General features: G+C 43.4%; 1 protein-coding gene across 1 annotated transcript in view; it reads left to right on the forward strand.

Annotated features, from left to right (window-relative positions):
- The window catches only part of MCC (MCC regulator of WNT signaling pathway), a 572,218-nt gene that overhangs the window by 286,389 nt on the left and 258,999 nt on the right, over positions 1–26,830 (forward strand). The window contains 2 exon segments of the mRNA XM_033929092.1: positions 4,370–4,483; positions 17,873–18,015. Of these exon segments, the coding sequence (XP_033784983.1) occupies positions 4,370–4,483; positions 17,873–18,015 (257 nt within the window).

Below are 26,830 nucleotides of genomic sequence, written 5' to 3' on the forward strand. Positions count from 1 at the left end.
TGAGGTAATTTTGGCATGTTCAGAAATCTTAAATTTGCAGCATGTGACTTATTTTCTAGAACGTCCAATTTAAGTCTCATATTCATTGAATCTTTTACCACCATATTATGTACTGTATTAACAGTCCAAGCCCTTTAATCGGTCAACTCTAGAAACAACAACATGCGTTACGTCTGTAGCACATTTATCTATTTTAAACTGCAAATGGTTTACTTCTGAGGAAAGATGATTAATATGAGGTATAAAAATTTTCACCAGTTCAGTTGAGGTTTCCCAAATAACCTCTAAAGAAATATTAACAGGACAATGAGGAAGGAATTACATTAAGGACAACTCCCCACATGCACAGAGGTAGATGGTGAAGATATAGCAGGGTCCTGTACAAAATGCTTTATCTTCCTCCATCAAAGATAGCAAGAGCTGCCCTGCCGGTAAAACTTCCACACTTTGGATGGATGCCTCAAGCAGAGTGAGTGTGTCTGAGATGCTTCAGATTGAGGGAGCTGAGTAGATGCCTCCTTCCTACCACACTTCCGAAAGGACATGCTGAGGATCGAGTCGGTTCAGCGAACGGCCACCAGGATGGTCGTGGGGCTCAAGGATCTCACGTATGAAGAAAGATTTAAAAAATTGCAGCTGTACTCACTTGAGGAAAGAAGAGAACGGGGAGATATGATTGAAACATATAAGTACATCACGGACGCATCGAGTCAGAAGATATCTTCTGGCTCATGGGACCCTCGACCACCAGAGGGCATCCGCTGAAGATCAGGGGAGGGAAGTTTCATGGCGACTCCAGGAAGTACTTCTTCACCGAAAGAGTAGTGGATCATTGGAACAGACTCCCACTCCAGGTGATAAAGGCCAGCAGCGTGACGGATTTTAAGAGAAAATGGGATACTCACGTGGGATCTTTAAGGGAGTAAATTCAGGGGAGGGGATACTTGGAATGGGCAGACTTGGTGGGCTATAGCCCATTTCTGCTGCTTTTTTTCTATGTTTCTATGTTTCCTCTCTTAATCCTAGATATTTTCCTGAAACAGGATCTCCTCTTTTCTCCTTTCCTGTCACATTAGAGAGTTGTGTAGGGATAGAAACCAAACCCATCCCTGCCTGTCCCCACTGGAAATTGAATCCATTTCCACTGGAATCGAATACATCCCTGCCCATCCTCATAAACTTCAGAAGTAGTTATTTCATTTAATTATGCTACTGAATTAAAGGCTCTGGTAGAGACCCATTTACAAATAAGCAAAGGCACTTCCCTCCCTCCTTTATAAAACCGCAATAGCAGTTTTTAGCACAGGCCGGCAAGCTGAATGTTCTGCATTGCTCCTGATACTCGTAGAGTTCTTATGAGCGTCGGGAGCAGCACAGAGCATTCAGGAGGGAGTGGGCATCCCTCCTGCCGGGGACAGTGTGGGGAGATTGGGGGTACCGGCAAGAGGGAGTGGGCATCCCTCCTGCCGGCCAACTTGCAGTGAGGTTCAGGGGTTCTATGCCACTGCTGCTCAGTTGATCGCAGCAGGGAGATTCCCTTGCAGCAATCAGCTCAAGCAGCAATGCGATTCTCTAAACGGCGCTTGTGACATTGATGCTAGTTAGAGAATCGGGGTGGTTAGGCATCTGTCCGTTATTAAAAGTTACTTAGGTGGCTGCTGAGACCAGGCCGTGTGTGTGTGTGTATATGTATACAATCAAACCTCAGTTTGCGATTAACATGGTTTGCGAGTATTTTGCAAGATGAGCAGGTAGGGCTGGTCTCAGGGCACTGGTCTTTGACCTAGGGGCCGCCGCGAGAGCTGACTTCTGGGCACAATGGACCATTGCTCTGACTCAGCAGTGGCAATTCTTATGTTCTTATGAGCAAAACACTCCTGCAAACTTTGACTCGCAAACTGAGCGTTGACTCAATATGCGAGCACCGACCCCACTCCCGAGAACTGGCTCCCCCCCCCCGCCACAGCCCAAACTCTTACCTTGACTGGACAGGACACTGGCACACAGCATCAACCCACATGACGTGCCGATTCTGAAAAAGCCTGCCCTACCTGCCACTGATCTCTGCTGGGCTTCTGTGGGGTCTTGAGCATCTGCACAGGCTCAAGGCCTTCTGGCTCCCCCTCTCTCCGAGATTCTCATAAGAATCCTCGCAGCAACTTGTGAGATCACGGGAACTTGTGAAGTTGCTGTGAGAACTTGTGAGCATAGGGAGATCACTTCTGCCCTAGTTCACCTCTGGACCACCAGGGCTTTCAAGGTAGGATTTGTAGAGGTCTGTGAGGTGGGAGGGAGGTGTGATTTTTCAGAATCAGCCAGGACAAGAGACAGGAGGGAACCCTCCTGTCCCGGCTCACTGCTGGATTACTAGGGCTTAAGGCAGGCCTGGGGTAGGCCTGCAAGGAGATAGAGGGGATAGACTTGATTGGGGGGGGGGGGGGGGTGCTGAGCCAAGCAGGGAGGGGGCCTGGGTGCAGAGCCAAGCAGGGCACTTGAATATAAACCCTCAGTTAATATTTGAGTTAACCTTTATTTCCCTCCTTTTTAGGAGAAAAGGGTTACCTCCATTTATATTCATATTGGTTTATATGGTAGTTCTTAATACTGTAAAGAATTGGGTAATATCTCATTAAATGAAGATAAATATAGATAAAACTAAGTTTCTCTGGCTAGGGTCACAGGATTTGGCTAGATCTGTTCTTTTGTCATCTCTCTGGGTCAACACAATTATAAATTTAAACTGCAAACTAGAGTGTTAGATATCCAGTTGACATATCCAGTTGGACAATTTATTGACAGTGCAATATCAAGTTAATTTGGTAAGTAAGAAATAATTTGGGTTGTTAAGCAAGTTACAGGCTGTTAGAAAATATTTTGATAAATGAACTCCCTATTCAAATTAGATCAGAAGGTTGTTATATAGTTTTCCTATATTGAATAATCTGTTGTAATTTCAGTAATAGAACATAATGATAGATATGTATACCTATCTGGGTTTGTTTCTAGAATTGATATTTATTGTTATCTGCCTTTAACTCATTAGGGCTTTGGCAGAATATAAATTAGAATGTAATGTGTGATTATCTGCTGCTTTTTTTTAACAGTATTGTCTCTCTTTTTTTCTCTCTCTCTTTATTGTATATTTTAATGTATATTTTTTTGTGCTGAGTCATGTTGTGGCTCTCACTTTCTTCTCACAGTTTGAATGCCAGCACTTCGCCTTTTGTTTCAATCCTGCCTTTATGTGAGGTCGTGAATGAGATCCCTCCATGATTATTATGTTCAATTCTAGAAGCCATAGCTTAAGAAGAACAATGAAAGGATGGAAGTAGTTCAGAAAAATCCTACAAAAATAAGAGGCTTGCAGCCCTAGAAAGAGAGGCTTCAGACATGTAAGATGTACTCACTAGAAAAAAAGAAAGGGATGATTAGAGAGACATATTGATAAATTTTTGAAAATTACATCTTCCATGCAAAAGGAAATTCAGGGACAAAGGATCATGATGTCAAGCTGCAGAGAGGAAAGTTCAAGGGAAACCTAAGAAAATACTTTAGATGCCTGGAATAATCTCTTAGCACAGGTGGTGGAAGCCATATTAGAATAGAATTGAAACGCTCGGGACACATGCATAGAGGACAATAGAAGAAACAGGTTTTTTTAAAGTTATCTTACAAAGTTAAGAGCTGGTACTTAAACCAAAGACTAGTGTAGAATAATTTCATAAATAAAACTGGAACAAAAAGTCTACTATTTATTTTTTTTTTAATCCCTCTTGCCCCCTGTGACTGTTACTCTGATAACTCTCTCAAAAATACATTTATTATCTCTAATCAGCTTTTCAGAGACATTATTTTTATGTATTAAAATGTTTTCTATACCGCTTATACTTTAGTTAGAGCTGAAAAGGGCATTTGCTATTTACCCAGAGACAAAAGCAGTGCTCAGCAGATCTTCTTTTAAGCCAGATATTCTGAGATGTAAAAACCAGTGAATTTAATTTTCAGTCACCAAGATCCAAAAACGGGTCTGGTTTTCTGGATATCAGCAATGAATATTCCTCAGGTATATTTGCATGCATTTGTTTTCAGAACCTAATAAACAACATTTGGGTATACAGTACTGAGAACTTGGCCTGTGTAATAGATCCTGAAGGATGGTGCTGCTGCCGAGTTTCCCATATGACGTACAAATGAATGCCCTGGTCTCAGCTGTCAAATTGAAGTGTGTTCTATCAGGAGGCTGCCGGTCTGAAGTGCCAATTCCAAGTCACGTCCACCTGATGCCTTTTGTCCTACTCTAAGTATTGTATAGCTTAATGTTCCACAGCTCGTGAGTTTAACGGAGATGAACTTTAATTCTGTCTTTCAGCTCCATTTAGCAGCCCTGGCATCGCTGAAGGGAGACATAGTGGAGCTCAATAAACGTCTGCAGCAAACTGAACGAGAGAGGGACGTGCTGGAAAAAAAATTTGCAAAGTCACAGGTGGGTCATAAGTCATTAAAACAAAAATAACCTTTCAAAATACTTAAACTTAACAGTATTATGTAGACAAGAGTTAAAACTTGATAAAGAAATTGAACTAAGAAGAAAATACCAGACAAAGTCAAATTTTTACATGTTCATACACTTTTTTTTTTTTTTTTTAATAATGATGAGGGCAAAGTTTAAACTATTCTAACTGAAAGTCTTTCCAAATAATTATTGGTTACTTATGCAGCTGTTCTAGTCGCTGCAGTCAGTAAAATGGCATAGCTCTGTTTTTAAAAAATCTTTCATTGCACAAGTGCAATACTAGGTCAGTCCTTCAACATTCTTCAGCATTTGGCTTTTCATAGGCTTACGTATCCCTCATGTAAATAAGTTAAAAGTAAATAAGATGACAACCTTCAAGAATTTGATTCACCCAGATTCAGTACTTGGGAAAACTTATGGCAGATTGTTTATAGATCTCAGCAAATAGTCATTAGAGAATGACACGGGGTGACCCTGTCCCGCGGGTAATCTCAGTAAAACCGCAGGAAAGGGTAAAACTGTTATCTGTTCACCACTAGCACGGAAACAAAGCTTTTAACCGCTCTATGGAGTGGTAAAAGGCTTTGTTCCCATGGGGAACCCTACCCACCACAGCTCCCCAGTATCCCACCATCCCTCCCCCCAATTGCGAGTTCAGTGGGTCCAGCGACTTCAGGCTCTACCCCCCCCCCTTGCTCGTGGGTCCAATGGCTGCATCCCACCCCCCCTCATGAGTCCTTCCATTCCAGCTGGCTTCTTTCCCTCCCTGCCATTGACACACACTTTACATTGCAAGCCAATTTCTATACAGGCCTGCTTGACAGTGCTCATGACCTTCCCTCTGCCGGGCTCCTCCTTATGACGCAACTCTCTTTTTTTCACAAAGACAGGAAATTGCGTCATAAGGAGGAGCCCAACAGAGGGAAGGCTGTGTAGCATATTGTTCCTTTTTATACTTTTAATAAAATGATTTAAATATAAAATAACTATTCAAGACTTGTGAGGATGGGATCAGGCAGAGGGGACAGTGTGGGGGATGGGCACAGAGTCCGTGGGGATGGGATGGGGCCAAATTTTTCTCCATGCGTCATTCTCTACTAATCATATCTTCAGTTATACTTCAGAGACCCTTTACATTCCATTTACCCCTTAAATCTTTTGCATTGTAGTACATTATTATATGTATTACAGTAATTAGTAATACTTAATATTAAGCTGCATTAGGCATTTAAAGGCAAATTCTATAAACGACATCCCGATTTTATTCAGCAGTAGACTTCCTACCATCTCTTCAGCTGGAACCCCCTAACCCCACCTACGAAGTAAGCCGGGCAGGAGGGATGCCCACTCCTTCCTACCCCAGCCTCCCCCCCCCCCAAAGAAAGCTGGGCAGGAGGGATGTTCGCTCTCTCCAGCCACCCTCCGCAACTCTACTCCACCCCCCCAAAAAAAACCCAACAACAAACAACCTTTCGATTGAATGTCCATCTGGAGGGATGCTCACACCCTCCAGCTGGCCCGCCACTCCAAAATAGCAGGCCTTCCCCCTTCCCTGTGCATTCTGTGATGCACATGGGAGGGGCCTAAGGCTCTGATTGGCTCAGATGCCTAAGGTCCCTCTCATAGATGGGCCATTTCGCCTTTATCTACCGTCATGTTTCTGTTTCATAGGAAGAGCTTTAGGCACCTGGGCCAACTGGAATCTTAGGCCTCCTTCCAATCTACGACATTAACAAAGATTAATTGTGGTATTTATTTCTTAGGGCCTTTCACAAAATGTTACTCTCTTATTCATCTGAACTCAGTCTTTAACTATGACTGCATATAATGCCCATCATTCACATCAAAACAGCCAACGTACAACACTAACACAGACTAATAGTGGCGTTTATTTCTTAGGACCTTAAGAAGCGGCACTAAGTTTAGCATTGTTTTAACTGTGAGCTAAGAACTGCTAGCTTCTTCAATGGTCCAACATTTGTAAATTTTATAGAGATTCTATCAAACTTTCCTCAAGGTTCTAACACTTATCTTTTGACTGCCATTATAAATATTTAATGCCATAGGCATTGTAATCGCAGTCAGAAGGTAAGTGTTAGAACTTTGAGGAAAGAAAAGTTTGATAAAATCTCTATAAAATTTACAAATGTTGGACCATTGAAGAAGCTAGCGGCTCTTACCTCACAGTTAAAACAATGCTAAACTTAGGGCTCCTTTTATCAAGGCGCGCTACGGGGGGTTAGCGCGTCGGACATTTCATCATGCGCTAACCCCCGCAGCAGCCTAAAATCCTAACGCCTCGTCAATGGAGGCGTTAGGTACTAGCGTGGCAGGTCGCTACCGCGCCTTTGTAAAAGGACTCCTTAGTGCCACTTCTTAAAGTCCTAAGAAATAAATGCCACTATTAGTCTGTGTTAATGTTGTACGTTGGCTGTTTTGATGTGCATGATGCCTGAATAAGACTGAGTTCAGATGAATAAAAGAGAAACATTTCTTGAAATTTAAAAATGTTGGTGTATTGTGTTTTTGTCATCTCAAGAATCCATTGAACGTTAGGAGATGTGATATTTTACTGTAGCCAAGTTGTTTTATTAATCTAACTGTCATTGGATAGAAATCTAGCAGGCACCATTGTGTGGATCCAGGGGGCAAGAAACTGCTCTCAGCCAAGCATGAGCTTAATGAAGGTGCAGCATGGTTAGAATATTAATTGCAATGCATGCAGCTTTTGGCATGTGGATGTGTGAGCTAACACTGAATTGAGGCTCTGTTGGATGGAATTTTACACAGGTTTCTGCAGTGCATACCATTAAGAGAAGCTATATAGTTTGTTATTAGGTTTCACAGTAGAGGTTAGAACAAAGAAAATGGAAATACACATCTGAGTCATTAAAAAAAATAACTAAGCAAGGATGGGAGTGACAGCGCACAAAGCATATTTCATGGAGTTATTCCAAATCCATCTGTGTGTCTGTGGATGTGTAGTGGAATAATCTAATGGAACAAAGGGCAATGGCCAAAAAAGCAAAAAGGATGCTAGGAATTATTAAGAAAAGGATGGTAAATAAACCGTACCATCCCTCGGTTTTTTTGCAGCCCAAATGCATGACCTTACATTTCTTAGCATTAAATTTTAGCTGCCAAATTTCAGACCATTCTTTAAGCTTTGCTAGCTTTTTTTTTCATGATGTTCACACCATTGTGGATATCTACTCTATTGCAGATTTTAGTATCATCCGTAAAGAGGCAAATCTTACCTGACAGCCCTGCAGCAATATCGCTTATAAAAATGTTTAAAAAAAATAGTCCCAAGAAAAGAACCTTGAGGCACACCACTGGTAACATCCCTTTCCTCAGAGCGATCTCCATTGATCACTACCCTCTTGTCGCCTTCCACTCAACCAGTTCTTGACCCAGCCCATCACTTTGGGACCCATCCTGAGGGCACTCAGTTTATTTATTAGACGTCTGTGTGTCAAAGGCTTCGCTAAAATCTAAATACACCACATCTAGTGCACTCCCTCTATCTAATTCTCTGGTCACCCAGTCAAAAAAATTGATCGGCTATGTCTGAGAAGACCTACCTCTAGTGAATCCATGTTGCCTCCGGTCCTGTAATCCATTAATTTGCTTACCACAGAAGTCAGACTTACTGGCCTGTAATTCCCTACATCTTCCTTACTTCCACTTTTGTGGAGAGGGACCACATCCACCCTTCTCCAGTCCTTCAGTACCACTCCCGACTCTTTGAGAGTGGCTTTCCTTATCCTTTTGGTTAGAGAAGTTACAGTGAAGTTGTTGCTCACTGTGTAAACTGCATATGTAGAAGCCCCAGAATAGATTCTTTCAAAAGGCAAGAAGTTGACACAATTGCACTGAGCTTGAGTGACGTGTGTATTTGCTTTTGTCAATTCTCTTGGCATGTAGTCTGTGGGGCCTGTTTATTAGTGTGGTGAAATGTTGTCATTTTTGTGCAAAGCATGTTGGATAAATTGGCGGCCTGGGCATCATCTGCCTATGCAGATACCTCACAGAACAGACCTTTACCAGGATACAATTTACTTCATTGTGACAGAGAGGGTAAATTGGGAGGAGGTGTAGCACTGTACACTAAAGAATGCATCAAAACTACTAGAATCACAGATGTTAGGTACACCGGGGAATCCCTCTGGGTAAATCTGGCCAGAGGGTACGAAAAATGCCTATACCTTGGTGTGATCTACAGACCTCCCAGACAACAGGAAGACAAGGACATGGAATTAATAGAGGACATAGAAAACATGACACTGCGTGGGGATACAGTAATACTAGGAGACTTCAACATGCCAGATGTAGATTGGAACACACTCTCCGTGACTACATGTAGCAGCAATAGAATTCTAACATCCATAAAGGGTGCACGTCTCAAGCAAATGGTATTGGAGCCCACCAGGGACCAGGCGATGCTGGACCTAGTACTCACCAATGGAGATAGCGTCTCGGAGGTCTAAGTGGGTGATACACTGGCCTCCAGCGACCATAATATGGTAAGGCTAAACCTCAGAAAAGGCTTCTCTAGATCAAGCAAGGCAACGAGGGTTCTCAACTTTAGAGGCACAGACTTCAACCGCATGGGAGTTTTTGTCCATCAAGAGCTACAGAAACATGCAGAAACTGACAATGTAGAGCAGGGGTGTCAAAGTCGGTCCTCGAGGGCCGCAATCCAGTCGGGTTTTCAGGATTTCCCCAATTAATATGCATGAGATCTATGTGCAAGCACTGCTTTCAATGCATAGTCATTGGGGAAATCCTGAAAACCTGACTGGATTGCGGCCCTCGAGGACCGACTTTGACACCTGTGATGTAGAGGATATGTGGTCGACTCTGAAGTCCATCCTACATGAAGCAACAACCCGCCACATAAAAACAATAAGTAAACGCAGGAGAAACAAAAGACCTCAATGGTTCACCAAGGAAATTTCAGACCTAGTTAAAAAGAAAAAAGAAGCATTTATCACCCACAAACATTTAGGAAGCCAGGAGGCGAAAGAGGACTATCTAGAGAGATCTAGAGCTGTCAGAAAATTAGTCAGAGAGGCCAAACTCCGTATGGAGGAAGAGCTAGCACGGAACATTAAGAAAGGGGATAAATCTTTTTTGAGCTATATTAGTAATAGGAAAAAAAACAAAGATGGGATTGAACGCCTGAAGCAAGCAGACGGTAACTTTGCAGAATCAGATTCTATCAAGGCAGAACTGCTAAACGACTACTTCTGCTCAGTCTTCACATGTGAAGCACCGGGAGATGGTCAACAGATTCAGACGGGAGATAACCAGAAAGATAACGTTTCAAGACTTCGAATTCACGCCCAGTAGCGTCTACAACGAACTATCGAGACTCAAAGTAAACAAAGCCATGGGGCCGGACGACCTACACCCCAGGGTGCTCAGGGAGTTAAGTGAAGTCCTGGCGGAACCACTATCTGTGCTTTTCAACCTTTCCTTACGCACAGGAAAAGTCCCCTTGGACTGGAAAACCGCCAACGTAATCCCACTCCACAAAAAAGGCTGCAAAACAGAGACAGCAAACTACAGGCCAGTGAGTCTCACGTCTATAGTGTGTAAGCTCATGGAAACTCTGATCAAACAGAATCTCGACATAATCCTGGATGAAGGAAACCTACGTGATCCCCACCAACACGGGTTCACCAAGAGTAGATCCTGCCAGTCCAATCTTATTAGTTTTTTTGACTGGGTTACTAGACAACTGGATGCCGGAGAGTCACTGGACGTGGTATATTTGGACTTCAGCAAAGCATTTGATAGCGTCCCACACCGAAGGTTATTGAACAAGCTGAAATCGACAGGATTGGGGGACATTCTAACTACATGGGTTGGAGACTGGCTAAGTGATAGACTACAGAGGGTGGTGGTGAATGGTACCCCATCAGAAGCGTCGGACGTACTCAGTGGAGTGCCACAGGGCTCGGTCTTGGGCCCGATTCTATTCAACTTATTCATAAGTGATATGACGCATGGACTTAGAGGAAATGTATCACTGTTCGCCGACAACGCCAAAATCTGCAACATAGTAGGCAAAAGCTTGTTACCTGATAATATGACACAGGACCTACTGCTGCTGGAAAGATGGTCAACGACTTGGCAGCTGGGCTTCAATGCTAAAAAATGCAAGGTAATGCACCTGGGCAAGAGAAATCCGCGCAGAACTTATGCACTAAATGGTGAGATCTTAGCTGCGACCACGGCAGAGCGTGATCTAGGGGTGATCATTAGTGACGACTTGAAAGCTGCCAATCAGGTGGAGAAGGCTTCCTCCAAGGCAAGACAAATGATGGGTTGTATCCGTAGAGGTTTTGTCAGCAGGAGACCTGAAGTCATCATGCCATTATACAGATCCATAGTGCGGCCTCACTTGGAGTACTGTGTCCAATTCTGGAGACCACACTACCATAAGGACATATTGAGGATCGAGTCAATTCAGCGAATGGCCACCAGGATGGTCTTGGGACTCAAGGATCTGACATACGAAGAAAGACTAAAAGAATTGCGGCTGTACTCACTTGAGGAACGAAGAGAGAGGGGAGATATGATTGAAACGTTCAAGTACATCACGGGTCGCATTGAGTCGGAAGATGATATCTTCTGTCTCGTGGGACCCTCGACCACCAGAGGGCACCCGCTGAAAATCAGGGGAGGGAAGTTTCACAGCGACTCCAGAAAGTACTTCTTCACCGAAAGAGTGGTAGATCATTGGAACAGACTTCCACTGCAGGTGATTGAGGCAAGCAACGTGACGGATTTTAAGAGAAAATGGGATGCTCACGTGGGATCTTTAAGGGAGTAAATTCAGGGGGGCGGGTACTTGGAATGGGCAGACTCGATGGGCTATGGCCCTTTTCTGCCACCATTTTCTACGTTTCTATGTTTCTATTTAACATGGTTACATCGGCACACTCAGCAATGCTTTAAGGGGCTTGATATAAAGCATTACCTTCCCTCTTGGATACCCATCCCAATTCATTTAAAATGCATTTTGGCTCTTAGCAAGACATCCCATGGTGTCTGGGGGTGGGGAAGGGGCAGGAGTGACCCCCCAGATGTTTCTCCCTCATTGCCAGATGGGGTAGAAAATAGCACCTCTGACCTCATGATGATAGGCTGATGATGCTAGAGCAAGGGCACAAGCTGTCAGAGAATGTTTTATTTGGTAATTTGACTCCTACCATAGAATTGCAAGTCTATCGCTAGGGGTAGGATGTGCCATTTTGTACCCCCAGCTGCTAATGGAGCAGGAGAGTCCAGGGATCACTCCTACCTCCACTAGATATAAGGGAGTTCCCTGGTAAGAGATACTGGGGGAGGGGGGGGGTTAATGGGATATCAGCATAAAGTACGCTCATCTGCTTTATCTACAGTAGAGAATGACAGGGGGGGAAATTTTTCCCTGTCCCCGCGGGAACTGATTTTTCCGTCCCATCCCGGTGAGTTTTTTTTCCTGTCGCTATCCTATTCCTGCAAGCTCTGCCCTCATCTGGGCAAGCCTCAAACACTTTAAAATCATAAGTGTTCGAGGCTTGTATGGTTAAGGTAGAGCTTACAAGAATGACAACAGGGACAACGACAAAACTCGCGGGGACAAGATGGGGAAATTGATTTCCTGCGGTGACAGGGAAAAATTTTCCCCCATGTCATTCTCTAACCCAGTGTTTTTCAACCTTTTTTGGGCAAAGGCACACTTGTTTCATGAAAAAAATCACGAGGCACACCAGCATTAGAAAATGTTAAAAAATTTAACTCTGTGCCTATATTGACTATATATAAAGTAATTCTCTTGAATAGGAATCAAATAAACACAAAGAAAGTATTTTATAATTACTTTATTATGAAATATTAAGTAAACAGAATAGTGAAAAATTATAAAATACTTTATTCAGTGCGAAACCTGGGCCTGTTTGGCTGAACACAAAGCTGATATTCTGGCTGGAATCGAAGAAAGACACACACGTAGCTCTTCGTCAACAGCTCTCAGTCTCTCTCTGTATTTGGTTTTTATAGCATACAAAAATAGACAAATATACCCTCCATCCTTTTTATTAAACCACAATAGCAGTTTTTAGCGCAGGGAGCTATGCTGAATGCCCAGCGCTGCTCTTGACGCTCATAGGCTCCCTGCGCTAAAAACCACTATTGCGGTTTAGTAAAAGGTGACCATATTGTAAAATATAGACAGCAGATATAAATTCAGAACTGTGCATAGTAAGTGAAGGGAAGTTTTCATCTCTGGGAATTTACCCAGTTAACTATTAAGTTATTTGGGCAAATTCCTTTGAAAACTGTGGTAATACTGCCTCCACTTTGCTAAATTTAAAATAAAATCATTTTTCCTACCTTGTCTGGTGATTTCTGGTTGCACTTTCTTCTTCTGACTGTGCATCCAATCTTTCTTCCCTTCTATCAGCCTGTATGCTTTCTCTCCTCCACACCTCATTCCCTCCCCCAACTTTTTCTTCCTCTCTCATAAGACCTCTCCCTGACCTTTCTTTCTTTTTTTCTGTTTCTCTTCTTTCCTTCTTTTTCCCTGCCTGCCCCCTTTCTTTCTTTCTCCCTGCCGTTCCCCAAGCCACTGCCACTGCCGCTGCCATCGGGGAACAGGACCCACCAATGGATAACAGGCCCCAAAGCTGACGCCGACGCATGCTCTCCCTGACGTCAATTCTGCAATCGGAGAGGAAGTTCCGCCCAGCCAGGCAGCGATTGGCTGGCCCGAACTTCCTCTCCGACTGCAGAATTGACGTTGGGGAGAAGAAGACTTATCGGCTCGATAGATTAGATTGCCAAGACAAAGTGAGTCCTGGGTGATCGACTCACTTTGCCTTGGCGAGCTACTGGCGCCTCTGCCTCGGGCCCCCTGTCAGCTCCGGGCCCTTGAATGCAAGACTGGTAGTACTGCCCTGATGGCGGCCCTGCGGCACACCAGGCAACATCTCGCGGCACACTAGTGTGCCGCGGAACAGCGGTTGAAAAACACTGCTCTAACCCACAGATGTGATAGCACATAGTAAACTGCAAGCACTGTTCACACTCGTAACCTGTTCATTATTCACCTATTCTGCCTCCATATTCATGGAAGCAGCTGTTTGTACATGTTAAGCATTGTTTATAGTAGATTCACTACTACACTTCTCCCTCCGTATTCACGGTTTCAGCATTCACGGTTTTTAGCTTGCTGGCTCCTCCCTCCCCAAACTATATCAGCTTGCATAGAGAAATCGCTGATTCAAAGCGTTTACAGAGAAAATCGCTGATTCCCAGCACTTTCTTTACCGTGTTTTGCCTCTCCTTCAGGAACAGACCAGTTCTCCCACCATGTTATTCGCCGTTTCACTATATTCACGATGGTTTTTAATAGAAAATACCGAATAACATATGAAAAAGTTATTCACGTTTTTCTGTATTTGTGGTTCTGTTAATCTCCTATCACCGCGAATACGGAGGGAGAAATGTACTACTATTTATTATTTCTATAGCACTACCAGATATACACAGTGTTTATGTTTATTTAAGATTTGATATACCGCTCCTGCATTTTACCGACCTAAGCGGTTTACAATGTATCAAACTAAAATTTAATTAGGTACTTCAGAAAAACTACCCTATCTGTCCCAAAGGATCTAGCTAAAGTACCTGATAAACTAAAAATATGTAATAACAACATATAATACATTTCCAAGATCAAAAATCAAAGAGATAGAAAATAGAAATAATGAAAGAAAATAAAAAATAAAATAAAACAAATTTAAGAGATAGAAAAGTGTTGTACATTAAACACGCAAGAGGTGGTTGTCCTAATTTGGGCTGTTTGTAGTTGACTGGGCGGAGAGTACCTGGGGGTGGGTGGGGGGATAGTTCTGGGGGATCGTAGGCAATTTGAATTTTGCTATGAGACTGTGCTCTTTGGGTGGGGAGGGGGGTGTTCTTTTTGTACATTATGCATCTGATATAACATTTTCCCGTTGGAGTGGGGGGGAGGGATGATGGATGGACTACTCCGGGGCTCATAAGAGTTCAGGGCCCTGGTGTGCTTTGCTTTTGCTTCTGGACCCAGGTCTGTTAGTGGGGAATAGTTGGATAGGTGATTTTTGCATTATGTATATAAAAACTGATGATGACTGTTCTCTCTGCTGTGGAACATAAACAAGCAAGAGAAAGTCCCTGCTCAAAAGAGCTTACAATCTAATTATGACTGTCACACAGGACAAGGGTGAATCAAGTATATGCTGCTCATGAAGGGAAATACAAAGGGAAGAAGATTGCCTCTCCTCTCCCTATGTCCTCTATTTTGGTGGATAACGTTCTTTGACTTGTCTCTGTCCTTCTCTTTGCATATTCAACAATCTGCCAAAACTCGTTGGTTCTTTCTATATAGCGTCGCTAAAATCTGGAGTTTCCTTTCTGAGCACGCTGCCAAGATCATTATTCACACCCTCGTCACCTCTCACCTGGATTATTGCAATGCGCTTCTTGTGGGTCTCCCGCTAACCCATCTCTCCTCAAATCTGTTTAGAATTCTGCGTGCCTCATATTCCACCCGTGTCACTTCATTGGCTCCCTGTTTGTTCAAACTCCTCTTACTGACCTACAAGTGTATTCACCCTGCGGCTCCTCGGTATCTCTCCCTATACCCCTCCCCAGGAACTCCGTTCTTCGGGTAAGTCTCTCTTGTCTGCACTCTTCCCCTCTACTGCCAATTCCTGACTCCGCCCCTTCTACCTTGCTGCGTCACATGCCTGGAGCAACCTGCCTGAATCAGTACACCAGGCTCCATCTCTGGCAGCATTCAAATCCAGGCTATAGGTCTGCATGGAAACGGGGACCTCGGGAATCCCGCGGGTCCCGCGGGAATCCCCCCCTAACCCACGGGACTCCCACGGGGACCCCCTCTGGCCCACGAGACTCCCATGGGGACCCCCCTCTAGCCAACGGGACTCCCACGGGGATGGAAGGCTTTGGAAGCAGGGTTCGTCCATATAATATAATGGACATGTCAGCCTTAGTAAAAGAGGGGGTTTATAAGTTAATTACCTGAACAGAAAACAAAAAAAGGGTTCCACCAAAGAGATTCTACAAGGAAAACAGCAGCGCAAACACAAAAGAAACTGTGGAATTGATGATCCTGTCAGAAGTAATTGCTGCTTTTTATGGGAACGGGCGGGGATGGAAGTAATTCCTTGCAGAGATGGGTGGGGACAGAGAGGATCCTGACGGAGAGGATCCTGGCGGGGACGGGCGGGGATGGTTGGGATTTCTGTCCCCGTGCAACTCTCTAATCCTGGCTTAAAGTCAACTTTTTTTTTAAAGCTGTGTTTAGGTCCTAACCCTTCCAACTTGTAATACATTATATCTATTTCTCATTCTCTCTCTACCTCTTCATCCTTTTGTATTTCCTTTCATAAGCAGCATATACTAATTCACCCTGTGTCCTTCGTGAGGATAGGCTAGGAATACAGAATGATGTAATTATAGTTCTTTTGTGATAGGCTTTTTCAGACCATATGGACAGCTCCCCTGTGTATTATGGGATGCTTTCTATTGATTGATTGCTCTCTAGCATGCTGGGCTAGCAGCCCTCCATGTGCTGACCCAACCAGCATATATATCTCTCTTTCCCTTAATAGTCCCCTACCATCTCTCTGCATGTCTGTCATAATTAGATTGTAAGCTCTTCCGAGTAGGGATCGCCTCTTGCATGTATAACGTACAGCACTGCGTGCACCTGGTAGCGCTAGAGAAATAAGAAATTGTTGTTTCTTCTCTACTCCGCCCTGCTCTGTGAGCACAGCAGCTAGCACGCTGATTCAGCCAACCACATGCTTGTATAGAGCACAGTGCCTTATCAAATTTGTCACCCCTTTCTTAGGACTGTTAATCCAGGGATCTCAAAGTCCCTCCTTGAGGGCCGCAATCCAGTTGGGTTTTCAGGATTTCCCCAATGAATATGCACGAGATCTATGTGCATGCACTGCTTTCATTGCATATTCATTGGGGAAATCCTGAAAACCCGACTGGATTGCGGCCCTCAAGGAGGGACTTTGAGATCCCTGTGTTAGTTTATTAAAATACAGCATTACCCTAAGCATGTGCTAAACTTACTCTCCCAGACCTCCAGGGAAACACTGGTAGAGAGTGAACTGATTGCAGGAGTTACAGCTAGACCAAACATGGGCAACTCTGGTCCTCGAGATCCGAAATCCAATCGGGTTTTCAGGATTTCCCCAATGAATATGCATTGAAAGCAGTGCATGTAAATAGATCTCATGCATATTCATTGGGGAAATCCTGAAAACCTGATTGGATTCCGGCCCTCGAGGACCGGAGTTGCCCATGTCTGAACTAGGCTGTAAAGTTTATTTCTGTCTTGGTTTAAGTTCTATATTAAGAAAGATTTGCTTAAGAATTGAGTCCATCCTGGTAATGCAGTGCTAAGGGGTTTTAACTGCCTGACAATTCTCGGGGAGAGATCAGAACAGTGACAAACTTACTGAAGTCAACATATCACATCACACCCTTTTGCTATCCTGTACCTCAGCAAGCAGTTATCATGTGAGCTGGTGTGCAGATAAGAGTCCCTGAGTAACTCTTACTGTTCTAATTCCTGTTAACTGCTTATTACATTACAGATTTCTATTCCGCCATTACCTTTCGGTTCAAAGCGGATTACAAAAAGAGTTATGGAAGAAGGGTTACAACGTTAGATCAGAGAAGGTTTCCAAGAGAGGGAAAAGTAGGATCTGGGGTTAGGGAGGGGGGGGTTAAGCTTTATCATGGTATTAAGCTTTATTAAGGGATTTCTTGAAGAGTATAGTTTTTATTTCCTTTCTGAACATCTTGTAGTCTGGGGTTGTTGTCAATAGGTTGGAGACTTGGTTGTCTTATCACATAACTAGGCCCCTGAATATTAGTTATTTTGTTGTTGGTTATTTGTTTTGTTTTTTTTAAATTCTTTATTCATTTTCAAAACTACAATTGTGCACAAGAGATGTGCTGGAATATTAATATTTTATGTAAATACGTCAATAAACTTAATAGAAATAATGACAAGACTTATTTCCCCCTACTCCTTTTCCCAATTGAACAACTCATAAAAATACCTGTAAACAACCTAGCCATACCTCTTAATCAGTGCCAAAACATATCCCCCCTCCCCGGATGTGTATGTTTCCCTCATTTACATAAATAAATCAATCCTTACAGTATTTAGTTAATGGTTCCCAAACTTACATAATTTTTTTTATAATATCCCTTCTGAATGGCCACAAACATTTTTCATCGTTTCTTTCTTTTGTGCTTTTTCCTTCGTAGTGTGAACAGTCTCTTCTAATGAGAGAACACGAGGAAGTTCAAGAGCGAGCAACATTGCGCTACGAGGAACGAATCACAGAACTACACAGTATTATAGCAGAACTGAATAAGAAGATTGATCGGTTACAAGGGACAACCATAAGGTAGTTTTCCAAGCTTGGCGTCTATGGGTACACATTGTAGTGAGGATAGAAAGGGCAGTTTATTTAGTTGTGTGATTTGTTGTGGGTTTTTTTTTTTTTAATTTGTCATTCAAAACTCAAATTGTAGTGGTGATAGTAGTATATAATTACAGAATTGGGTTGGGTAGGCTTTAGGCTTTTCTTCTCTGCTTTTATTTAGAATGTATGGAGAGCCTTTTGAAGAGAAACAATGATTGCTACAATTGATATGGCCTGGAAATGTCTCAGGGTCATTTTGGAGGTGTCCGAAGTTGTTGTGCAACTCATCCTTATCCAAATCATCAAAGGAGGCCAAATTGGTGGTGGTGGGGGGATGAAAAATCCTTAGATTTGGAATTAATGATGTTAGTTACATTGGCTCTTGAAATTGATCACAATAGAGTATTACAATTCTTCTTCAGACACATGCTGGAGAAGTTTATGGGATCAATTATTCATATTTTTCTTGACTTTTCTAAGGTCATGCAGCAGAGGCAAGAATTTTTGACTTTTAAGCCAAGGTTGTTGCCTCGGGGTGAGCATTTTGTTGAAATTTCCTAGTAATTGACTCTTTTTGGGATAAATTATTTGGTTTTCAATCCTAGACAACTCCAGAACTTTTTGAGACCAGTGGAGGGACTTAAATATCTTGCAGTGTTCTCAGAGAGAGTACTGTTGCTTTAAGCTGGCTGTAGGGTTGCTACTGGGGTCTCTAACTAGTAATTATAATTACAGTCAAACCTCGGTTTGCGAGTAACGCGGTTTGCGAGTGTTTTGCAAGACGAGCAAAACATTTTCGCAAATCGTGACTCGCAAACCGAGCGTTGACTCAATTTGTGAGTCCCCCCACCCGCGAACTGGCATTGCTCCGCCGCTAACTGGCATCGCCCCCCTCGCGAACGCCTGCCTGCCCAAACTGGCATCACCCCCCCTCACAAATGCCCGCCCGCCCAAACTGAAGCCTTATCCCCATCTTGCACCGGCACGCAGCACCAACCCACAGGAGGTGCCGGTGCCCGAAGATCGTGCTGCTTGCTGGACTGGGCTCAAGAGAATCTCGTAGAAAGGCGGGAGCCAGAAGGCCTTAAGCATGCGCAGATGGTCAAAGCCCAGTCCGGCAAGCAGCACGATCTTCGGGCACCGACACCTCCTGTGGGTTGGTGCTGCATGCTGGTGCCAGATGGGGGTAAGGCTGCAGTTTGGGCGGGCAGACGTTTGCGAGGGGGGGCCCATGCCGGTTCGCGGGGGGGGGGGGGGCAGCGTTTGCGTGCAGGGGGGGCGATGGTGATTCGCAGGGGGGATGTGGAAGCACACCAGTGGCCTCGGGGGTGGGGTGGAGTGGAGCAGCACTGATGGCCACGGGGAGGGGAGGAGGTGGAACCAATCAAGCGAGTTTTTCTTACTTCCTTTGGGGAAACTCGCTTTGCTATACAAGTACTGTAATTTGGTTTAGGAGCATGCTTCTGGAATGAATTGCGCTCGTAAACCAAGGTTCCACTGTATTTCCTACAGTGTTTTTTTTCTTTTGTCATGCCTTCTAAAAATGTTTTTGCTTGATGAATATTTTTATTTTCTTGTCAATTTTGATGCAATTATTTCAAATTGATAAAAGTTAAACAAAGACACCTGTACCTCATTGAAGTGTAGTTTGTCTCCTTTCAGTAAAAAAAAGTCCTTGTCTTCTAGTTTTCCTTTATCTGCTTTCGCATCACAGCATCTCATTAATTCTGGATTTTAGTAAGTCTGCAGATTTTCTTTTTTGAAAAAGCAGGGCTTTGTGTAGAAAAGCGCAGGAAAAGCATGAAATTTAGTCATTTTTATGCTTTCTTTCCACATGAAGCCCCACTGGCAAAAAAAATTGCAAGTTAGTTTCTAAGACAGCAAGAGTTGTTAACCATAAGAATTTACTGGCACAACATTATGTTTGATGCTGTCTAAATAGCATGTGCTGTTTTTAAGTAAATAAACTTGTTCCTTGAATATCGTATCCTTTATAGAGAGAGATGGCTATGCTTTGCTTTTGTGTGTACATTTATGCATGCTTAATATATACACGATGTATACAATTTATATACATATGCAGTTGTGCTCATAAGTTTACATACACGTGGCCAAATTTGTGAGATGTGTACCATCTGTGGAAAATGAGTGATCCTGCAAAACACCATTCTTTAATTTAGGAGTATTGGCCAGGTTAAACTATTTATCACAGAACTGTGTGTGAACTTTAGTAATCATAATAAATGAATTCATACAGACAGGCCTGATCAAAAGTTTATATACCCTCAAATGTTTTGAGCTTATAAGATACCCTCAAGTTGACACAAACACACACAGTTTGAGATGGCAAGGAAAGGTAAGTATCCACATCTATGCTGTGTTTGATTTGTAATTAGTGTCTGTGTATAAACAGTTGATGAGTTTCTTATCTCTTGAGAAACCCTTGTGCGTTTTCATCCAGGGCTGCACTGGTTAATGAAGCATGGAGAAAGCAAAAGGATCTACGAGCAAATGTGAAAGAATCTATGAGCAAATGTAGTTCAACTTTATAAATCAGGAGAAAGATATAAAAAGTTATCCAAAGATTTCAAAATGCCAATCAGTACTGTTCAAACTCTGATCAAGAACTGGAAAATTATGGGTTCTGTTAATAATACCAAGCCACTCACGTAGAGCAAGAAAATTGTCAGACACAACTGCCAGGAAACTTTTTAGGGATGCAAGTAAAAACCCACAAGCAACTTCTACTGAAATAAAGGCTTCTCTGAAATGGTGGTATGGCTGTTTTAGCATGCACAGTAACGAGATACTTGTACAAAAATGGACTGCTGCTACTACTTATCTCTATAGCGCTGCCAGAAGCATGCAGCTTTGTACATTACATTAACCATGTAAAAGACGGTCCCTGCTCGACAGAGCTTACAATCTGATCAGACAAACAGGACAGTTGGGTTAGGGCAGGGGTAGGCAATTCTAGTCCTCGAGAGCCGGAGCCAGGTCAGGTTTTCAGGATATCCACAATAAATTTGCATAAGATAGATTTGCATCTCAAGGAGGCAGTGCATGCAAATCCATCTCATACATATTCATGGTGGAGATCCTGAAAACCTGACCTGGCTCCATCTCTCGAGAACCGGAATTGCCTACCCCTGGGTTAGGGAATTACAGAGGGGAGTGACCAATAGACATGGCTACTTTTACAGGTGGGTTGGGGGTTAGGGTTATGTAAAAGCAGCCTCAAAGTGGAATATTAGTGTGGATTTGAACACTGCCAGAGACGGAGCTTGACATACTGAGTCAGATAGTTTGTTCTAGGCATACGATAGAGTTGCCAAAAAAGGCATTGTTGCACCAATGCCACAAAACAGCCCACTTACAATATGTCAAACACCACCTAGAGAAGCCTCAAAACTTCCGGAACAAAATAATTCAGAGTGATGAGACCAAAATTGAACTTTATGGTCACAACCATAAACACTATGATTGGAGAGGAGTCAACAGCTATGAAGAGAAGTACACCATCCATACCATGAAGCATGGAGCTGGATCTCTGCTGTTCTGGGAGTATGTGAGCTACTGCAGCACAGGGAATTTAGTCAGAATTGTTGGTAGGATGAATGCAGCATCTTATCAGAAAATACTGGAGAATTTGCATTCGTCAGACAGGAAGCAGCACACGGTACGCACTTGGACTTTCCAACATGACAGTGATCTGAAAGTTGACCATTCTGTGGTTAGAGCAGAAAAAAGTGAAGGTTCTGGAGTGGCCAACACTGTCTCCTGACCTCAACATCATTGAGCCACTTGGGGAAGAATCCAAACATGCATTTCATGCTAGACTACCAAAGAATTTACTAGATCTGGAGGCTTGTTGCTGAGAAGAATGGGCAGCTTTACCACACGAGAAGATCAAGGACCTGATCAACAACTATCAGAAAAAAATTGCAAACTGTCATTAGTGAAGAAAGACTTAAAAGGTTAGTGCTCTTCAGCTTGGAAAAGAGATGGCTGTGGGAGATATGATTGAAGTCTACAAAATCCTGAGTGGAGTAGAACAGGTACAAATGGATCGATTTTTCACACCGTCAAGAATTACAAAGACTAGGGACACTCCATGAGGTCACAGGGAAATACTTTTAAAACCAATAGGAGGAAATTTTTTTTCACTCGGAGAATAGTTAAGCTCTGGAACGCATTGCCTGAGGTTGTGGTAAGAGTGGATAGTGTAGCTGGTTTTAAGAAAGGTTTGGACAATTTTCTGGAGAAAAGACATGGTGGAAAGCCTCTGCTTGCCCTGGATCGGTAGCATGGAATATTGCCACTCCTTGGGTTTTGTCCAGGTACTAGTGACCTGGATTAGCCACCGTGAGAACGGGCTATTTGGCTTGATGGACCATTGGTCTGACCCAGTAAGGCTAGTCTTTTTTTTTTTAATTTTTATTTTTCAAAATAAATATACAAAGTATACAAATAATTATTATAAATATGCAAATATACATATATACAAAAGATAACTTAAACATGAAATAGACTAGTTGTACGTATCACAGTTAATAAGCCGGAAGATAGTATTATTTATAAGTCAATACAACCAGTGTCTCATGTCAGCCAAATGCAGCAGGGCCAGTACATATAATTTCAACTGAGAGTATACGTGAAAAGAATAGAAGAGACTCTAAATATATTTTATAAATATTACATTGGTTTTACATTGAGGTAATTTTATGTCAACGGTCCAAGTCACAATAAAGTTGAATAGGTCTCCATACTTTGAGAAAATAATTAATAGAATGATGTTTTGCAGCTATTACATTTTCAAATTTGTTGGTTATGCATACAATGTTCCACCATATAATGTATTATTCTACCTCAGATAAGTCCTTCCAACAGTGCAAGATGTAAGGCTATTCTTAAGTTCAAAAGGGAGCAATACGTGATTATTAAGAACTATGTAATCTTTTGAACAGACCATTTTATTATTTCTTTCATTGCTATGGTTTGTTTAATTGTGCTATTCTGTGATGCCTAATAGTTTTTATCCCAGGACAAGCAGGCAGGTATTCTCACTAGTGGGTGATGTCATCAGACAGAGCCCCGGTACGGACGTCTCACAAGCACGTGTTGCTTGTAGAAACTTAAAGTTTCTAGATGCCCGCACCGCGCATGCGCCGGTGCCTTCCTACCCGGAGATCCGGGCGTGTCTCCTCAGTTCTTTCTTTTCCGCGGAGCTGAGAAGTTCAACTTCATCATGCGCTAGCTGAATTCAGTTAAATTTGCCTTCCTTGTCCGCGTTTTTCGCCTTTCTTTTAATTACAGTTAACAGTACTTTTCTTTTTCAGTAAAAAAAAAAAAAAAAAAAAAGAAGATTATTTCCTCCGGCGGGTCGAACGGGCCGGCCACGTGGCTCAGGCCCACTGGCTTCGACCTCGCGGCGGAGATTTTCCGGCCTATGTCCCGGCCAATCACCGGGTTTAAAAAGTGCAGCAAGTGCCAACGTGCGATTTCACTCACGGACCCTCACTGGCGCTGTTTGCAGTGTTTGGGCCCTGACCACATCCCGAAATCGTGCAGGCCTTGCTCTACCCTTACGGCACGCTCATTCAAGCGGCGTTGCCTATTGTGGGAATCGATGTTCAAGATGGACGCAGCTAAGGATCCCTCAGCCTCCACTTCATCTGATACCTCCCCGGTTCGGGCGAAACCGGCATCGACCCCTCCTGCATCGAGTGTGGTGAAACCGGCATCGCTCGCCCCGACACCATCCACGAGCTCGACGTCGGTGCCTGCCCCGGTCTCCTCGGTTCAGGTACCTCTTCCTTCCACAGTGCCACCAATGGTCATCAAAGTGCCGAAAGCTACTAAGCAGAAGCACTCGGTCTCGAAGGAGCGCGATGTCCGTGCAGGAGGACCCCCTTTCGGTGCGGATCCCTCCTTATCGGCTTCGCTACGGTCCGTGCTGGAAGCTCAATTCGTTGAGCTCATGCAGACCATCGGACCCGGGCTCATCGCTGCCATACAGGGTGACCTCCCGGTACCGGTCCAAAGGGGCGGTCCGCCCCCTCCCCCACACCGTTCGACCTCGACAACCGACGAGGACGAACGGGGGAGGGCGGCGATGCCCACGCGGCAAGCCTCGCTTACCGACATGCCGCCATTAGAACCCATTACGCCTCCGCGCCAACATGGGACCAGACCTCCGATCGATACTCGAAGCCCTGGGCATAGTCAGGAAGAGTTCTTCCGTACTCCTTACCAGACTTGGGTAGCATCGCAAGAACCCGCATCGCAAACATTACATTACATTACATTACATTACGGATTTCTATTCCGCCTATACCTTGCAGTTCAAGGCGGATTACATAAGATTTGACTGGACATTTCCAGAGATGATCACATTACAGAGGATTTTACTGGACATTTTCCAGTGAGGATACAAATTTTTTTTTTTTTTTTTCTTGGGGATCTTATGGGTTGGATAGAAAACTGACAGTGCCTAGCAGTGTGATATTAGCAAATGGAACACAGTTAGAGTAGGCAAGATTACAATCTTTTTATGGTCTGTTTATATGAAGGGTGATTAGGTGTGATACTTGGGGGAGGATTGTCTGGTGGTAGATGAGTTCAGTCGAGGTAGGTGAATTTTCTGGAGGTAGGTGAACTTAGCTGGAGGTAGGTGAAGTGGTTTAAGGTTTTTGGATGAATTTTTTAAAAAGCAGGGTTTTGATTTCTTTACGGAATGTTTTGAAGTCGTCCGATGTTGTCAGCAGGTTGGAGATGGAATGGTTGAGTTTTGCTGCCTGTGTTGCCAGAAGGCTGTCAAACATCTTCCCGCGTTGTGTGCCCCTGAGTGGAGGGAAGGCAAAAGGATTTGAGGTTCTTCTTTGTCTTGTGGTGGAGATCTGGTTTAAGCGATTGTTTAGGTAGGATGGGGAAGAGCCTTGTATTGCTTTGAATAATAGGCAGAGGAATTTGAATTGAATTCGTGCTTGTATGGGTAGCCAGTGGGAGTCTAAGAAGGCGGTTGTTATGTGATCATATTTCCTAAGTGAGTAGATCAGTCTGAGGGTGGTGTTTTGTATGGTCTGGAGTTGCTTTATCATAATGGCTGGACAAGGAAGATATAGGGAGTTGCAATAGTCCAGCAGACCTAAGACTAGGGATTGTACGACTAGTCTGAATTGTGTTTGGTTGAAGAATTTTCTGATTTTGCGTAGGTTTCTCATGGTTAGGAAAGCTTTCTGGGTCGTCTTGTTGATTTGGGACTGCATTGTGCAACATCTGTCTATGGTGACTCCTAGTAGTTTTAGTTCGGGTTGTATTGGGTATTTGGTATTTTTGATTATCAGTTCTGTGATGGTAGGAGATTTGGCTTTTTCGAGCAGGAGGAATTTTGTTTTTTCTGAGTTTAGTTTTAGTTTATGATCCATCATCCATTTTTCTACTGTATCTAGGGTTGTTTCCAGCTTTGCGGTGGTGGTGGGCTCTGAAGGGTCGAAGGGGAGGAGTATGGTGATGTCGTCTGCGTAGCTAAAGGATGTGACATTTAGGTTATCTAAGGTGGCTCCTAGGGAGGAGATAAAGAGGTTGAAGAGTGTAGGTGAGAGAGGTGATCCTTGTGGAACTCCGCAGGGATTTGCCCATGGCTCTGATTTGATATCATTGTATTTTACCCTATAGGTTCTTGATTTGAGGAACCCTTGAAACCAGTTGTAAACTTTGCCAGAGATCCCTATGGCGTCGAGTATCTGTAGTAATATGGTGTGGTCAACTAGGTCAAATGCAGCAGAGAGGTCAAGTTGTATTAGTATCATCTTTTTTCCTTTACTGATGTGTTGCCGGGCTGTATCTAGAAGAGAGACAAGTAGTGTTTCTGTACTATGGTTGGTTCGAAATCCTGATTGTGAGGGGTGGAGTAGGTTATGTTTTTCCAGGTAGATTGTGAGGTATTGTGTGACTAGGCCTTCTATTATTTTGACGTATATTGGAATTGAAGCGATAGGTCTGTAGTTGGAGGGGCTATCTATTGGGCCTTTGTGATCTTTCATGATTGGGGTGATTAAGATCTCTCCTAAGTCCTGTGGGAATTGGCCTTCTGTTAGTGTGGTTTGAATCCATAACATAAAGTTGGTTTTGAATGTGGTGGAGGCGTTTGATAACAGGTAGGTGGGGCAATTATTTAGTTCGCTGGAGGCATGGCTGTATTTGTTGTAGAGTCGGTTCATATCCGACCAAAGTAGGATTGGGAAGTTGGACCAGCTTCTGTCTGCTGCGATGGCTTCGCCTGTTGTTGGGTTTGTTGTTATCTTTTCGAGATGGGTGGGTGTATCGATGAATGCGGTTCTGATATTGGTGATTTTGTTTTTGAAGTAGTCTGCTAGGTGGATGGCTGTCGGTGGGTGGGTACCTTGAGTGGCAAGATAAGGTTTAGTATCAGTGAGGTTCTTTACTAGGTTGAATAGCTTTTTTGTGTCTGGGATTTTTGTGCCTATCATTTTGGAGTAGTAGGCTTTCCGTTTTTCCTTGAGTTTGGTTTTATATTGGTTAATTTGATTTCTCCATGCAGTTTTAGTGTGTTTTAAGCTCTTATTTTTTTTCCAGTCTCTCTCTAGTTGTCTGCAGAGCTTTTTTGATTGGAGGAGTTCGGAGTCGAACCATTTATCAGAAGGTCTACATATTTTAAATTTTAATTTTTCTGGGGCTAGTTCATTCAGGATGGTTTCGCTTATGGTTCGCCATTGGGATATGAATTCGTTGGGGGCTGTGTTGGTGATGGAGTGGTCTGCTTTGGCCCAGAATG

Source organism: Geotrypetes seraphini, chromosome 1 (genome assembly GCF_902459505.1).
Source record: "Geotrypetes seraphini chromosome 1, aGeoSer1.1, whole genome shotgun sequence".
Lineage (NCBI taxonomy): Eukaryota > Metazoa > Chordata > Amphibia > Gymnophiona > Dermophiidae > Geotrypetes > Geotrypetes seraphini.